Consider the following 17,533-nt stretch of genomic DNA (forward strand, 5'->3'; position numbering starts at 1 on the left):
ATATAACAAAATATCCTTTTATATATAAAATATCTTATTAACATATTTTAATGTGTTGATAGGGAATAATTATATACATGTAGATACACAATCATGATATCCAACATAATTAATATTTATTAACAGCGCAATCGATATATACATCTTTGTTAATTTATATAAATGCTCAATTTCCAGCACAGAATGTGTTTAATAGCTTTTTCGTAATAATTTAGATTTAAAAAAAGCTATAACATACGGAATACTTTGAGAGAAATATAAATTAAACACACAAATCACAATATACAAATTTACAGTATCAGGGTGTTTACTCAAATTTTGTAAAAAAAATTTCCTGAGAATTAACTGATAAAAATAAAAATATAAAACAAAAAGATAAAAATATAAAAAAAAATAATTTATTATAAATGCCTCAAATACTAATTTATTTAAATTATTTATTTAATTTATTAAATAAATAAGGAGTACTAATTTATTTAAATATTATCTATTAAATAAATTGAACAATTTTCTATGAAATTTATAATTTATATAAAATCTTGATACTAAAATTAGATTGTCAATCAAAAAAATCATATAAAATTTTAATAAAAACTTAAATATTGCCAAGATATGTTAGACATATGTTTCTTGAATGCTAAATAAGAACAAAAGGATCATTTTTTTTTTATTCTCTGAATCCCAATCAAATTCCATGAGAACTCCCTGATTTTTGAAGGTTGAACGAAATTCTCTGAGAATACCAAGTTTTCAAGGTTTTTCCCAAAAGTATACACCCTGATAAGTATCCTTCAATAAGCCGTGAACAATGGAACGCAGTTTGCTTTATCGCTTACAAATATCTTACTTAATATAAATAAATAAAATGGAAAGCTCGTGTAAAGAAGCCTCGAAAAAGAATCAATATATTTCAACAGCTAATTGCGAAACGTCAGACGAAATGTCACTCTTTTCGCAACTTGAATACTGGATGACGTTCGAGTTCGCTCAGCGAATAAGCTCGTCCTCTCGCTCCTCCCTCCTCGAAGTATCTTCGACAATGTTCGCACGTGCACGTCGGATTTTTCGACGGACCTATATGATGACCGGGCTTGCGAAACGCGCTGATTACCGTTCCGAATCTCGAAGCCTTTACGATATGATCGGTTCTCCCTCCGTATGGCGCGGCGAAGGGTGACGTCACGCGGGAAGGTATGGTCGAAGGGAGAGGAGACGGGCTCTTGGATCCGAAGGGACCGACGCGATCGCGCAGGACATTCGAATACGGAACGTAGTTGCCAGGTATCGTCGCGTTGGAATCCTTCGTTGGATCCTTGCTAGCCCTTCGCACGATCGAATCTTTCTTAACGAGCGACCTGTCATCGCCAGCTAGGAAGTTCCAGCCGACCGCTTCATCCTCATCCTCGGAATTTTCCCCGGACGACCAACCTATCTCGTGCTTCTCCAAGTACTCCCTCATCTTCCTGTTTTGGAGGAGGTGCTTCCGCTCGATTTGCGGCGACCGCCAGGTCCTCTTCCTCTCGTCGCCCTTCTCCTTCGCCAACATATCCATCCTACGTATCCGATCGCGGTCCGCGGAATTGGCGTATTCGAAGCTGTCGCAGGGTGTTAGGCCGGATTTGCCGTGGATCAGGGACTCGATATCCGAGAACGTGTCCTTCGACGAGGTCATAGTTGTTGAATCGCACGGGGAGAGAGCCGTGCTGGACGAAGCAGTGGAGTCGAGGTCCCGTAGCCCGCTGTACGAGCTGAATCGCGAGGGATAGAGGGAGCTCAGCATCTCGTCGCTGTCGTAGCCTCTCGAGCTGGCCAACGAGGGCATCCTCATCGGCGCGTTTCGAAAGCTGGCGCATCGTCGTTCAGCGCTGCGCTTCAGAAACGCGTTCGCGTCCTGAAATCCCCGCGGCAAGCTGCTCGTCGCCATCTGGCTGTGGTTGACCTTGACGTCCTCGTTCTCGAAAACTGTCATAGGCGTGCCGCGCTCGTCGTCCTCCTCCTCGTTGCTCGTGTTATTATCCGTGCTAGCGTCGTCGTCGGAGCCTGTGCAGTACACGTCGATGTGTACCGTCCGCGGCTTGCGCTTGCCGCTGCTGTCCTCTTTCGCCGAAGAGTCCGACTTTTCCGCGTCGACGGGAGGAACGGAACTGGTGGTTCCAACTGACGCTGGAGGCGATCCAATTTCCTGCTGAAAGATGAGAAGAGACAATCAATCATAAACTACTGATGTATATTCAAGACTGATGAAGGATGACTCACTCACCTCCTTCTTTCTCTGCTCGTTAGACTTCTGGATACCACCAGCGCTCGATCTCCTCCCAACTTTGCCACTCTTCACGGTCGACGAGGAACGCACGGATTCGACGTCGGTGGTTTGCGAAGCCGCGTCCTTGCTGATCGTAGTGGCGGCTACCTGTTGGCTACTCGCGGTGGTCTTTTCCGCGACGCGGGTACAAAAGTGAGTGGTGAAGGCACTAGACGCGCGTCCCTCCGCGCAGTCCTCGCAGACTTCCGGGACCGCGCTGAACTGATGACCGCGTTGTTGATACGAGGAAGGTCTCCTGTGCCAGAAGTCGACGGATTCCGGGGAACTCGCAATCTTCTCGGGATTCGCGGTGGAGAGGACGATCCTGCAGGTGCTCTTGCACCGACGATCGTACTGCTGCGACGGACGTCGCGTAGGTAGGCTGGAATAAGCGCGCGACGACGAGAATCGTTCGCTATTGTAGCCGGAATCGTTGTTGCCCGAGGAGCTCGAGCGCGGTAGAGTGTAGGATCTGTCGTCCGACCTCTGGGACGGCCTCTCGGGCGGCGTGGACGTGAACAGGATGTTCCCCCGTTGAAAGCCGAAGCCGCCCGAGGACGACGGGAACCTGGCGTCGGTGGCACTCGACGTGCTGGACGGCTCGCTCGTGTTCCAGCGACATACCATGCGGATGCCACCCGCGTCCGCGGTTGTAGTAGTGCCTGGTGGCATTTGCACGGTCTCGGAGGTCACCGTGTCCCCGTGACGGATGGTGACTTCGGCGCGGACGAGCCATGGAGGAACCGACTGATCGTTCGCGCCCTGGCTCGCCGAGTTATCCCGACGACTGTACATTTCTGACCTCTCCTCTGCCTCAGCCTTCGCCGCCGAGTCTCTGTCCACCTCGGGACATGGTTGCTCTTCAATGGACTCTGTAATTGCAACAGGGAATCATCCGTCCTCTTCTTCTTGTCCTGCGTCAGGTGACGATGATCCGGTTCCCTCGTCCCTATCCTTCTTCTGCTCATGGATTTGTAGTCTCTCTTTTTGCTGATGATCACGGATGACACTTGAAGCTGCTCATCTGATTACCTCGTCCCATTCTGATATATCGAAGAGAGAGCTTATATAATGATGTCTCTTGAGTCATGTTCGCGCTACAGTTTCGTCCATAGCAGAGTTTTTCCGGGAAGGATGGTAATACTGATGATATTACATATCGCTAGCACTCGATCTATTTTCGGGTTTCCGTATATTCGAGAACTATCATAGCGCGGATAGCTTCTTTTCGCTTCAATGTCGCGAAGTTTCAACGCTGATGCTCGAAAAGAGTTGGATTCGTCGATCTGTCCATCCAACCCTGTCCATCCTTCCTTATATTAGATAATCCAGCCCTCGTGATCTGTCAATTCATCGTTTGCGAGTTACACAATTACTTCCGCAATTGTTCCAACCATCTAATAGCAACCTCTCTCTCTCTTTGTCACTCGTAAGGCAACAAACTGAGCGACGACGAGACGCGTATATAATTAGCACGATATAAATTTGGAGCGCAACGTACAGTCGCACTAAGAATATACCTCTGGAATAAGGCGGCACTTTTCGCCCACCGACGCAATAATAATCGTGCGCAATAACGATGCATGTACAGGAGTCCTCGAGTCGGTCATCGGGTGCCACGAAAATGTGTTACGATAAAATCTCGCTGGTTTGGCTGACAATTCGGTCTCGATGAACGTCGGCGGTCTTCAAGCTGATCTTCGTAGACGCGAAATTATTTCTCGCACCTACAATTTCTCCGAATAATTCACATACTCACATACACACACGTCTAAACGTTCAGGAACCAAACAAGATTCCGACTGTCGCGATAAGTAATGCATTGTTTATGACTCGGTCAGAGACGCATATAGGTCTCCTGACAACTGAAGCCGATTTCGCGAAGCAGACGTCAGTCTTCTTGGAGAAGAGAGTCGGGGGGACATTTGTGGACGGCCCTCTCAGTCTTTGGATCGTAGAATTGATAGGACCGTGATTATCCGAGTGCGTGGTGGATATCTTCCTGGACGAAGAATCCACGTATACCTTCTTCCACGATCGTCTTCTCTCTCTCGCGGTCCACCGGTGCACGCATGTCGTCGGTTTATCGCGGGATACTCTTACTGGATACTGGATAATGATGCCAGTCCTCCTCGAGAGACGGTAACTAAGCGCGACCCGAAAAGGCGTCACGAGATGTACGGCGGGGTGGCGCGGGTAGGACTCTATTTTGAGAGGCGCGTATAGAGTCGCCTCCGACGGGGTCCACATCGACACGTTCTACACTGCCGACATCGCAATCCCGGCTGTCGACGAGAGAAGTCGTACCCGAAGGCGCATCCAGCGAAAAACGCTCTCTCATCGCCGACATCTCGCGCGAAAAAAAGTCTCCAAAGATAATTCAATTATCGTTGAATGACTGGCGAGATAAGTTTTATCTCTCTATTTAATTATACATTTTTAAGTTTGATCATTTTTTTAGAAATTGATATACCTATATATATATAGACTTCTATAAAATTGTCAATTATTAAGTATATATCAAAAATTATTTTTCTTCCCTTTTTTATTACACATATTTCTATATGAAATAAGAAGGGAAAAAAATAATTTTTTGAATTATAATTTGATAATTTATGGAAAATTTATTATGTGTGTATATTATATACATATATATATATATATATATATATATATATATATATATTATGATAGGCGCTATACATATACAAAAATATCACAGTTTTATTCACTAAATCGAAAATTTCTTTTCTCTTTTATTAAGATATATTTTATATATGTATATATATAATTTTTATTAAATTTTTATATATTTATAATTTTATAGAAATTACTATATACATATATATTGTTTTTTTTTATTAATAATTAGTATTCTTTTCTCTTTTATATATGCCATAAAAGAGAAACGAATAATAATTATTATTAATAAAAATATATTATGGTATATAGTGATTTCTATAAAATTGCAAACTTATAATTAACTAAAGAAAAATATTTCCCATACATGAAAATATATATTTTCTACAAAGGAAAATATATATTTTCTCTAAAAATATAAACTTATAATTAACTGGAGAAAAATATTTTCTATATAAAAAAATTTTCTTTTCTTTTATTAAGATGTATTATATACATATATATTTTTTTTCTATAAATATATATATATATAATACATCTTAATAAAAGAAAAGAAAATTTTTTTATATAGAAAATATTTTTCTCCAGTTAATTATAAGTTTATATTTTTAGAGAAAATATATATTTTCCTTTGTAGAAAATATTTTCCTGTATGGGAAATATTTTTCTTTAGTTAATTATAAGTTTGCAATTTTATAGAAATCACTATATACCATAATATATTTTTATTAATAATAATTATTATTCGTTTCTCTTTTATGGCATATATAAAAGAGAAAAGAATACTAATTATTAATAAAAAAAAACAATATATATGTATATAGTAATTTCTATAAAATTATACTTATAATTAACTAAAAACAAAAAGTATCTTCTATATAAATATACATAATTTTCATTTGATGAATAAAACAGCAGGATATTCTCGTACATACATATGTAGTATCCGTCACTTCTTAAAAAACATTAATCTCGCGCTAGAAGCAGCAATTGTCCGCGCATTATAAGATATTTCCACCGAGAGCGGTAAAGTCACAGACAGTTTCCACATTATTATCGTTTCGAAACAGCTGTGTCAGAGAAGTGTGACGTAAATGGCTTCCTTTGGTGCTACATATACGAGCACGTGTGCACGTATTATTATAAAAGCCTTTCGCGGATTGCGATGTCGCGCGCAGAGATCCCGGATTCTTCCGCTTCCGCTTCTTGTTTTCAACGGGCAGCAAAATTGGTAGGAGATTAATCAAACCTACCTCGGTTAAGGCCTTCTTATCAGCGACTCTGGCACTTTGTAGGAGACGTATCACGTTCTTGGCACCTTCCACGACAGCTGCCTCTATTCGTAATCGATGCCGTAGCTCCTCCACCCTCTCCTCCAACGCGAGCTCCAAGCTGGGCTCGTACCTATCTATAAAAGTATTATTACGTTTATTATTTACGTTACACAAATTCGTCGCACGAAATTGCGTTACAGACTACAATAATACTCGTGCAAAGCACGTTCTTTCGTTTGTTCGCGATTATCTTTCTTATATAACGCGTGTATCTACCCACGTATAACTTTGTCGTAGAAAAAATGAGCCATTACGCGCGTAACGAATATATCCTTCCACGAACAAAGCGTTTCCTTCCAAGAAATGTCATATTTACCACGAATGATGAACGTATATATCGCACCATTGTGTACCTTCTACTATTGAATGTACGTGGCATACAAATTCCTGGATGAGATACGAACGCGTATCGCGTATCCTCGAACAGTTTTCATTACCGCGGTAAATGTCAGCTTACTGTTTCTCTCTTTCTCTCGTTGTTCCGCAAACTTCGCATTTTAACAATGAAAATGTATACAGCTTAATTATATGGTCAGTCGAACAATTAGAAAGCGAAGTCGACAATTTGAGATGCGTCCGAGAGATATTTTTCGTGTATTTGAATAAACTTAAATATATTTTTAAGAAAAATCTACGTTGAATAAATAATATCGCAAATTCAATTTGTTTTTTAAATTTATTATATGCATAATATCGGGAAAAAGTTTTGTCAATTATTTTATTTGCAAAAGAAATTTTTTTTAAAACACGTATAAATATTTTCAACTGTTATCTCTTTCTCTCTCACACATTTTCGTTCCGGGCATTAATTATTATTAATAGGGATGGGATCAAATCCAATATATACTTAAAAATCTGTCGAATCCAATAATTAAGTTTCGTTTCCTAGGATTCGAATAATTAATACTCATAAGAAATTATATTTTAGACATTTATACTTTTGCGAAATAATCGAATTTTAGAACAATTATATTCAAATTTTAGATCTACACAAGATTCGAAAAAAATAGTACTTATAAGTACTTTCTATCATGAAGAATCGAATCTTTTACGAATAGTACTCAAATTCTAAGATAAAAAGAATCTATTTATAATACTTGCTACACACATTCACACACGTATATATTCATACTCTTTCCCTCCATCTCACTTACATACCTATGCACCCCATTTTGTCCTAAGTATCTTATAAAAGATTCAAACATTTCCAGGTTCAAATGAACTTGGAAGTACTGCTCTTGTTTTTCCAAATAATTATAGAGAAACCTATCTCGTCGTTCTAATCTACTCCAAAGTAGTATTTTTTCGGAGTAATCATAGTGTTCGAAATCATGTAAAACTTTGAACCTACTTGTAAGATACTTAATCCCATCGTTAATTGTTAATATACAATTATATTATATATTAATATGTAATTATCAATATATTAATAATACTATATATTAATATATAATTATCAATATTAATAATACTATATATTAATATATAATTATCAATATTAATAATACTATATATTAATATATATATAATTATCAATATTAATATTATATATTAAAATATAATTATCTCAATATTAATAATATATTAATATAATATATAATTATTACTATATTAATACATAATTATATTAATATACATATAATTATCAATAATAATATAATATATATATATATAATATATAATATATAATATATCACATGCAATATATTAATAACAATCATCATATGTATATGTACCTTTGTTACTAGTTGCTTCGCCATTCGGTGGCAACGCGTCGCCTCGTTGCTGTTGCTGCCTTGCTTGGCGAACCTTCATTATTCGCATGCGTAGGAACTCGATTTTGGCGCGGGAATCGTCTAGCATTTGCTGAGCCTCCTGTAGCAATTTCTTGTCACGATGGCCGCTCGTTAAACTCTGTATCATATTTTCAGCGCCCTGCTTCACCTGTTGCAAATATAAACGGGAAGAGATTATATACATGTATCATTTTCCATTCTCTATTAAAATTAATATTAATTTATGTTACATCTACGATACATGTAAAAATTTACAAATTTATTTAAAAAAGAGAGAGAGAGAGAGGGAAGGATAATTGAAGACAATTGAAACTTTTGCATTAACACAATTGGAGACAATCAAGACTTTTGCATTAATAAAAAAGGTAAGAATTGAATGCATTATTCAAATTATTATAAATTCTCGCGTGATATAACGAGAGATTATTTTTAATAGGGGAAAAACATTGCGCTGATTCACGCAATTCTGATACAAGAAAAGTGAAAGAGAATTACTAAAGTTCTTTGCGGAAAGCGTCAAACAATTATGCGATAATTCTGAATCATCAAAACGAATTACTGATAATTATTACTAATAGACTATTACAAGGGGACACTCATTGTCTCCTTATCAAGTGTTCTCCGACATCGCGCAACAACTCCTAGAAATATACATGACAATTCTGATATCGCATGATGTCATCATTCGTGTTCACGAAGTGTATTATCACGATCATCAGCAGCTCGCGATCGGGAAATGTTAACGAGAGTTCGAGTTAGGCTCTCTTCTATACCTTCAGTTCGATATTGAGCTGCTTCTCCAAGGACAGAAGCCGAAGATCCGTGAATAGACCTTCCTGACTCGGCGACGAAGGCCCCATCGGTGATAGAGGCGTGTCTGAAACAGAAATAGAAGCGTTCACCAAACGAAAGAATCCGATGATACGGATCTGACGTATATCAGCGACACCCACGTGACGGCTAAAGCAAACGAAAATACATTCTACAAACTTTTCTCCAAACATGCATTTCTATCTTCACGCTTTCTGAGTATTCTTACGGTTATCAGGGTGTCTACTCAAATTTTGTAAAAAATTTCCCTGCACAGTTGGAAAATTTGTGTTTTCTTGTTAAAAACGGTCCCCGTTAAAATTTTTGTGTTAAATTTTTAACACATTCATGTGTTAATTTAACATATTGCTGTTATGTTAATTGGACTCAAATGTTAAATTATTAAAACAACTAAAAAGTGTAAAAATAACACAATGTATATCTATTTTTAATTTTACACAATAAATATGTTCCGTATTATTAGTGACAAGATTTATCTGTTAAAATTTACAGAAAAAAATGTTAATTTTACTTTATAATATAAGTGGGGGTGATAAAATGTAAAATTAACAATTTTTTTAGTTAATTTTTACATTAAAACTATGTTAATTTTACACAAAATTTATTTTAAGTTTATTTGAAGTTTGCATTTATTTTATGTTAAAATATTAACACAATATTCGTGTCACCATTTAACATATCCGTATTATGTTAAATTAACACAAAAATTTCTGTGGACCGTTTGGGACAGGTGATATTTGTTAAATTTAACACAAATTTTTCAACTGTGTGAGAATTCCCTGATCCTCTAGATATTTTCGTTTAAAATTCCAGGTAAAATAAGAAAATTTGTAGATGCAACTTTTAAAATAAGTTTCTTTGCGCTTTCTTGTTAAAAACGGTCCCCGTTAAAACTTTTGTGTTAAATTAACATATTGCTGTTATGTTAATTGAACTCAAATGTTAAATTATTAAAATAACTGAAAAAAAGTGTAAAAATAACACAATGTGTATTTATTTTTAATTTTACACAATAAATATGTTCCGTATTATTAGTGACAAGATTTATCTGTTAAAATTTACAGGAAAAAAATGTGAATTTTACTTTATAATATAAGTGAGAATGATAAAATGCAAAATTAACAATGTTTTTAGTTAATTTTTACATTAAAACTATGTTAATTTAACACAGAATTTATTTTAAGTTTACTTGAAGTTTGCATTTATTTTATGTTAAAATATTAACACAGTATTTGTGTCATCATTTAACATATCCGTATTATGTTAAATTAACACAAAAATTTCTGTGGACCGTTTGGGACATGTGATATTTGTTAAATTTAATACAAATTTTTCAACTGTGAATGTTTTCTATTCATACGCGATTCCAAAGTTATCAAATGCAGTTTTTCTAGCATTTAATATTGATTTATTAATTGTAAAATTAATTTGGACAATAAGTGCAATATATCTAAACACTAAAAAATATATGCAAAAATATAAGATAAATATATAAAACAAAAAATAATTTAGTATAAATGTCTTAAGGAATACTAATTTATTTAAATAAATTATTTATTAATTATTATTGATTTATTTATTAAATAAATAAGGAGTACTAATTTATTGAAATATTACCTATTCGAAAAATTGAACAATTTTCTATGAAACTTACATAAGATCTTGATATTTTGAAAAATAGATCTTCGATTTAAAAAATTACATTTAAAAAAAACTTAAATATTGCAAAGATAGACATGTTTTTTACGTGCTAAATAAGAGTAAAATTATCAAAAGGGCAATTTTTTTTTTAATTTCCTGAGTCCCAATCAAATTCCATGAGAATTCCCTGATTTTTCAAGGTAAAACAAAATTTCCTGAGAATACCAGGTTTTCAAGATTTTTCCCAAAGTATACACCCTAGCATATATACATATATCTTTCTTCTCATATTATTATGATTTTTTCGCATCATCTTTTAGTTAAGCGACTCTCTGTTCCGCCTCGAAGACGCGTGCACGTCTCTCGTATCTCTAGACAATCTCTATGATTTGATAGCTAGATTATTACGTACGACACATATGTTAGAAGGGGATCCTACTTTCCATAACCCAGAGTGCTGACACGTTAACGAGTTGTTCCGACTCCCACGTATTCGAGTGTGGAAAGAAAAAAAAAAGAGAGTGACGTTCCGCTTTGTTTCAGAGAAACGGCACCGTTATAAAATAATTCCCATCTCGCCTCCCCTTTTCGCTCATCTTATTACAATAAACGTCTTCGAGACGTCTTAGAATCTTTCTGGCTCTCGCTCTGCACAAATCGTTATATATGCAAATCAACCCTGCGGCCGCAATTTATATATATACGAGTAATATATACGTAATGTAGCGATATTACACAATGCACAATAAAATGCACATTTATAACTCCGTACACCGGAACACGGTGTGGGAACCCGCAGGTCGTAATTACGGGCGTTATTTCCGCGCCTGCCGGAACTTCCAGCAATTACATTAATCAATGTACCTTACGTAATCGTATCTCTTGTTATACGCGTATATTTTAATCACCTATATATTTGCACAATGTCGTTATTCGTGTCTCTTGGTAAACATGCAATCTTTTTATAGAATAAAAGTTTAAGGCTCCTGGATCCTCGCCGCGGCCATGTTGGATTGTGACGTCAGAGGCGAGAAAATACACGCTGAAAATTCTTGCGTGCCATTTTTAAATAAAAAGATATTTCGATGAAACAACACTACAAATCTCTTTGGCAAACTTATAAAACTGTCCAAAAACTATGCTTTTCCCTTGACAGTTAATAAATAACCGTAAAATGAGTGTAATATCGGACTTTGTCATGTGGAATGACTGCGCATGCGCAAAGACTAGACGGCTTGGACATCATTTTACAGTTGTTGGATTGATTATAAAGGGAAAAAGATAGTTTTCGGACAATTTTACAAGTGTGCCAAAGAATTTTGTAGTATTGTTTTATTAAAATATCTTTTTATTTAAAAATGGCACGCAAGAATTTTTAGCATGTGCTTTCTCGCCTCTGACGTCACGATTCCGACATGGTCGGCGAAAAGTCAGGAGCCTTAACGGGGAAAAAAAATATCAGAGTTCCAAAGATAGAGGTCCAGAGACAACAGAGTCGCTATTTCGAGTCGCTAATTGTACGCAATTTTTTTTTTCAAGAGAGGGAGGAGGGCAATTTACATCATCGTCGCTCATTATTGGTCTACGCATGCGTTCAGTCACGAATTTAGAGCTCGTTAGGGGTCCCCGATGTAGGGCACTTTTTCCTCCATTGAAATGTGCCCCATTATGCTCTCGTACCTGCGAGGAAGCCACCGTAAACACGTGCACGCCACGGTTCCACGATTTCCCTGCATGCACACATACATATGTACACATATAGACACACACACACACACACCACGATAAACGACGCGTAGCGTCCGTTCAACGCCAATGAAACGAACGACGGGAGCAACACGCACATATATCGTATATGCTGTCTATGTACATAGAATTATGTACACGTCGACATGTCCAAATAAGGTCAGGCAAAGGCTGGATACTCGATTTTTCAAGCGAATATTTGAACCCGAGGGGTGTCTCACTCATTAAAAATTTGTACATGTATTGCGAATTACCGAGAATTCTAAGTAATTCCATGTAATGCGCCGTATAATTCTAAGTAATGTGACGAAATGTGTGTAATTATGTTAATTCTTTTTTAAAAATAAAATACAATATTTAAATATTAGTACTGTTTAATTTAGTAAGAAAAATGTAATTAAAATGATTACAAAAAGAAATGTTAAGAAAAATAAATTTGTGAGATATTGTAAATATAGTACCAATGTATTATGCAAAAAATTAAACATTTTTTTTAAATTAATATTGCAAATATTTAGTTGGAACACCTAAATTAAAATATTATGTTATAATAAAGATATAACAAAAAGTTACGTATTCCCAATTATAAGTTTAAAAAATGTCTTGTTTTAAACTTTGTGATTAAAAAATTCAGAAATTTTTTAAAATCAACTTAAAAAACCATTTTTAATACAAATTTCTTTTATATAAACTTGAACACAAAATATAAATAAAATTAGATTAGATCTGGACAAATTAAATATCAAATATTAATAATTTCATAAATTATGATATTTAGTAAGATATATATATTTAAAAAACGTCATAACAGCATCATTTTTACTTTTTAAAACGTTTTAATCTTGTCTGAGTTATTATTGTTTTATACTTGTAAATCAATGCGAAGTAATGTGTAATTCCAGAAAAAATGTACATGTATTGCGACAGTGAGACACTCCTCGTTTGAAACCTTTAGTCAATGCGTGATTTTTCACTACTATCATCAATGTACGGGTACCCGGGTACCAATCATATGTTTTTGACATATTGCACTGTTTGACAATTTCTTTATAACAGCTGCTCTGAGCATCAAACATTCTCTTTTCCATTTTATTTTAGAAGATTTTTCAATACAAAAGCTATTTTGCATTTTGTTTCGGACACATTTTTGACATTTAAAGTTACTAAAATAAAATTTAAAAGGCTCTGTATATAAATACAGAATCAGGTCTAATAAAAAGGGCTAATAAGAGAGCCAAACACAGATATTATTATTATATTATTACAAATTAAGGTATAAAAAGGACTAAAATTATTTTAAAATTCCTCTATATTTTATATGCCAAAATAAATATAGATATTATTGCATTTAATATCTGTGTCTGGCTCTTATTAACCCTTTTTATACCTGAATTTGCATTTATATCAAAGCCTTTTTGAGATTTATTTTTATTATTTTATTATATTATTTATAAAAATAATTAAAGAGCAATTTAAAAACAATTTTGTTGCGCCTAATATCTGTGCCTAACTCTTATAAGCCCTTGTCATACCTGATTTTGTATTTAAAGTAGCTTCAGGTGCCCGGATACCCGTTCATTGACAGAAAGGTTAAACTTCATTAAAAATGTATGCTAAGTTCGCGTTTGACTTGGACATAAACAGTGTCGCCATACGACTAATATGTCTATGACGTTATTTATGTTCGTTTAGCATGAGAGATATAATTGACATATTCCGGGAAGTCCTGCAAATATGCTAGATGAGATATAATTGATACTACAGAAAGAAGAGAGGGAGAGAGAGAGAGTTATACACAGAAAAGAATATCATTTCCAAGAGATACGCGCTATATTTATATTCAACCGTATATAAATATACATCTCTTCTACGAGACACATCCTACAGACAAGAATCTAATTATCGCCGATCGCTCAGAGGACCAAACGCTGACAAACTCCGCTCCTAAATAAATTTTATCCACTTTCTGCGGTATCGTGTTGACAGTTCTCTCTGACAATCGGCGGAATGGCCATTATTCCCGGATCGCGCAAAGGTCGGATGTAACATGGAGAGAAACGAGGAATGCAAACACACATATACGTAACACATCGGGGCTTCATAACACAATGCGGCGAAAAGGACGGGGGTGGAGGCGGAGGTGGCATGAAAGAGTTTGCGGGGACAATGCGGTGAGAATCGAGAGAGAAAGAGAGAGAGAGAGAGAGAGAGCTCTGGCGAAACCGTGTCATTAGCGCAGCTCGGGCGAACACGTGCCCCATTATATCCCCGCGTCGGTGCCCTCGCGGGGGCCGACAAAGGCCTTCCTTGTTTTTGAGATACCACCATCCCCTTCCTCCGGTTCTCTTCTTTCAATCGCTTTCCTCCCCCTTCACCTCTTTTTTTTTCACGCGAAACCAACCGAGAGATTATCGTTTGCGCGCGTTTGAGGGAGAAGGAAAAAAACGGAAGGGGTTGCACATATATAAGGTAACTATGGGAGGCCACTTTTGTCGGTTCAATGACTCGGACGAGTGCGATGCACGCAACTCTTTCAAAGTATGTGTGTGTGTGTGTGTGAGAGAGAGAGAGAGAGAGAGAGAATATCTCGAGACGCGGATAATTGCGTCTTCTCGCTGGCAGCGAAAGTGAAAGAAAAGGACAGCGAAGTGGCAATAGTTATGCAAAACTCATGACTGTCGGGCTATCGAGACGATGCGCAACTAATAGCCAGCAGCAGCTGGCTTTGTCCAAGATTCCGTGTATAATACTTATGTTAGACGAAGGGGTACTTAATACGAACCCCCTGAAAAAAAAATCCATCGGACAAAGAGAACGTAAACTCTCTTTTTGTTTAATTTGCCGGTTAAAAAATCCGACGACGTTAATAAATGCGCGAAGCCGCAAGAGAGCAAAAATTTATATATATATATACGATGATCCCCCGATAATAGCCGGAAATTATATGCGGTTGCACACGTAACCGCAAAACATGCATTGCGCTATCATTGCGCGCGTTTGTCTCTTCTCTCCTCTCTCTCTCTCTTCGGGTTTCATTCATAACTTTGCATCCATGTCAAAGCCTTTACCATCTTTCTCTCTGCGATGCGAGCGTGAGTTAGCGATACGTTCATAAAGCATGAACGCGCATCGTGGGGGGAAAGAGCTCTTGTGCAGTTCGTTAATGCATGTAAGAAGCGATTGTTCGTGTGATGGTTGTCTGCAACCATCCTTATTACGGCATTGATTAAAATAATTACCGTAACTATGCGCGAGAGCGCGCTTTTATTTATAAGTCTAGTAAGTCAGCTCGCATCGAACGTGTGTATATATTATTTTAATGTGACGTCATATAACAAACGTTTATGTTAAATAGACCTTTGTAAGATTCCCATAATTTTTTTTCAAAAAAGTCTAACGTTCTTTCGAATTGTTTCTAGGCAGCGCTTCAATTCTACCGGGAAGAACATCGTAATTTAAATTAATCTTCATTATAATAAACATTTTATTATTAATTTTACTTTTTTAATGCTTGCGTTAAGTAATTCTTTGTAAGAGTCCCGTAATTTTTTTTTTTTTTTTTCGAAAAAATAACATTTTCTAGAGTTGTTTCTAGGCAGCGTTTCAATTTTATAACGAAAAAAAATATTGCAACTTAAATTGAGCTTCATTGAAATAAACATATTATTATATCAATTAATCTTTTTAACGCTTGCGTTAAGTAAATCTTTGTAAGATTCCTATAATTTTTTTTAATTTAATGTTTTCTCGAGTCGTTTCTAGGCAGCGCTTTAATTCTATCGCGAGGAACATAATCGTAATTTAAATTGATCTCCATTAAAATTACCAATTTTATTTTTAATCGCCAAATCTTTATTTCCCGAACATATCGAGAGATTCTAAAAATTTCCGAGACTTATATCGAGATTGCAGAAATGGAGGATATAATAATTTCTCGAATATTACGAAACATATAAGCGCGTACGTTTCTCAAGATACAAAAAATTGCAGTAAATTACAGGATGCAGGAAGGATAGCATTCTTCTCTTTTTTTTCTTTTTTTTTTTAAAGAACAATCGAGTTAAGGATGACGCATCCTCGTCGGTAACTATCATATTTGAAAATATATGATGTACGTAGCAAGAACGCGAGATTTAAGGCTCCTAGCTCCTCGCCGACCATGTCGGAATCGTGACGTCAGAGGCGAGAAATGCTAAAAATTCTTGCGTGCCATTTTTAAATAAAAAGATATTTCAATAAAACAATACTACAAAATTCTTTGGCACACTTGTAAAATTGTCCGAAAACTATCTTTTTCCCTTTATAATCAACCAACAACTGTAAAATGACCGTAATATGAAGTCCAAGCCGTCTGGTCTTTGCGCATGCGCAGTCATTCCACATGACAAAGTCCGATATTACACTCATTTTACGGTTGTTTATTAACCGTCAAGGGAAAAGCATAGTTTTCGGACAATTTTATAAGTGTGCCAAAGAGATTTGTAGTGTTGTTTCATCGAAATATCTTTTTATTTAAAAATGGCACGCAAGAATTTTCAGCGTGTATTTTCTCGCCTCTGACGTCACAATCCAACATGGCCGCGGCGAGGATCCAGGAGCCTTAACACCTTGTGAAGTATCTTTGAAAAAAGGAGAACGTCTCGTTGGTGCTCCGGTAACCTTTGGCGCAGTTTTTTATCGCCCGCGCCGGACAAATTTTAACCATAAATATACCCGGGGCGGCGATTTGCATAAACGGCAAAAGCGCACCGGGGGATTAGCATAACGTCTCGAAAAACCTACCCGGATGGGTAACCTCGGGCGTTCGGCGAAGTAGCAGTTAAGTTATTAGCATAGAGGACCATTGATCGGTCGGCGATCGAGAAAATCGCGGTTTCGATATAGAAAGCGCAGCGTTAAAAAGGGCGGCCGTTAAAGCGAAAATCACTCGAGAGATAAGGATGTATACCGAATAATATCGCACTACCGATCCGTTGCACCCGAGATGCAACGAGGAGATGAATTGGATAATTATCTCCGAGAGAACGATGCTCGTTGTGGTACTTCGTACCCTCGATAATGGTTGATACGGTGAGGAAAGGGAGGAGGAGGGAGCGACTACCGGAACCTATCGGTTATCCGTAATCATTGAATGATCGTAGGCGTCAATTGTCATTCATGAGAAGCGCGAGCGGGAGAAGAGTCAGCATGATAAAGCAGAAGAGATAGCATCGATAAGGACGAATAGAACGAGTTACAAGATG

The 17,533-nt window shown here is 36.6% G+C and overlaps 2 protein-coding genes across 5 annotated transcripts in view; both read right to left on the reverse strand.

Moving 5' to 3' along the window:
- Positions 1-17,533, reverse strand: part of Pkn (serine/threonine-protein kinase N) — a 49,182-nt gene that overhangs the window by 7,649 nt on the left and 24,000 nt on the right. For all 3 annotated transcript variants that reach the window (XM_083032755.1, XM_083032756.1, XM_083032753.1), the window contains exons 4-6: positions 8,846-8,949; positions 8,013-8,220; positions 6,196-6,350 (exon numbers count right to left, since the gene is read on the reverse strand). In XM_083032755.1, the coding sequence (XP_082888881.1) occupies positions 6,196-6,350; positions 8,013-8,220; positions 8,846-8,949 (467 nt within the window). The remainder of the gene's footprint in view (positions 1-6,195; positions 6,351-8,012; positions 8,221-8,845; positions 8,950-17,533) is intronic.
- On the reverse strand, positions 24-4,842 carry LOC145933206 (uncharacterized). 2 transcript variants are annotated; one of them, XM_083032758.1, is made up of 2 exons: positions 2,261-4,842; positions 24-2,182 (listed from the first exon to the last, which is right to left on the reverse strand). In XM_083032758.1, exons 1-2 carry the CDS (start codon positions 3,095-3,097, stop codon positions 944-946), a joined length of 2,076 nt encoding a protein of 691 aa, XP_082888884.1. In that variant the 5' UTR covers positions 3,098-4,842; the 3' UTR covers positions 24-943. The 2 variants fall into 2 exon arrangements, with proteins under 2 accessions (XP_082888884.1, XP_082888883.1); XM_083032757.1 differs by having other exon boundaries at positions 27-2,185; positions 2,261-4,840.

The sequence above is a fragment of the Prenolepis imparis genome, unplaced genomic scaffold (assembly GCF_030444845.1).
Source record: "Prenolepis imparis isolate NDT839.2.m4 unplaced genomic scaffold, iyPreImpa1.0 SCAF_2, whole genome shotgun sequence".
Taxonomy (NCBI): domain Eukaryota; kingdom Metazoa; phylum Arthropoda; class Insecta; order Hymenoptera; family Formicidae; genus Prenolepis; species Prenolepis imparis.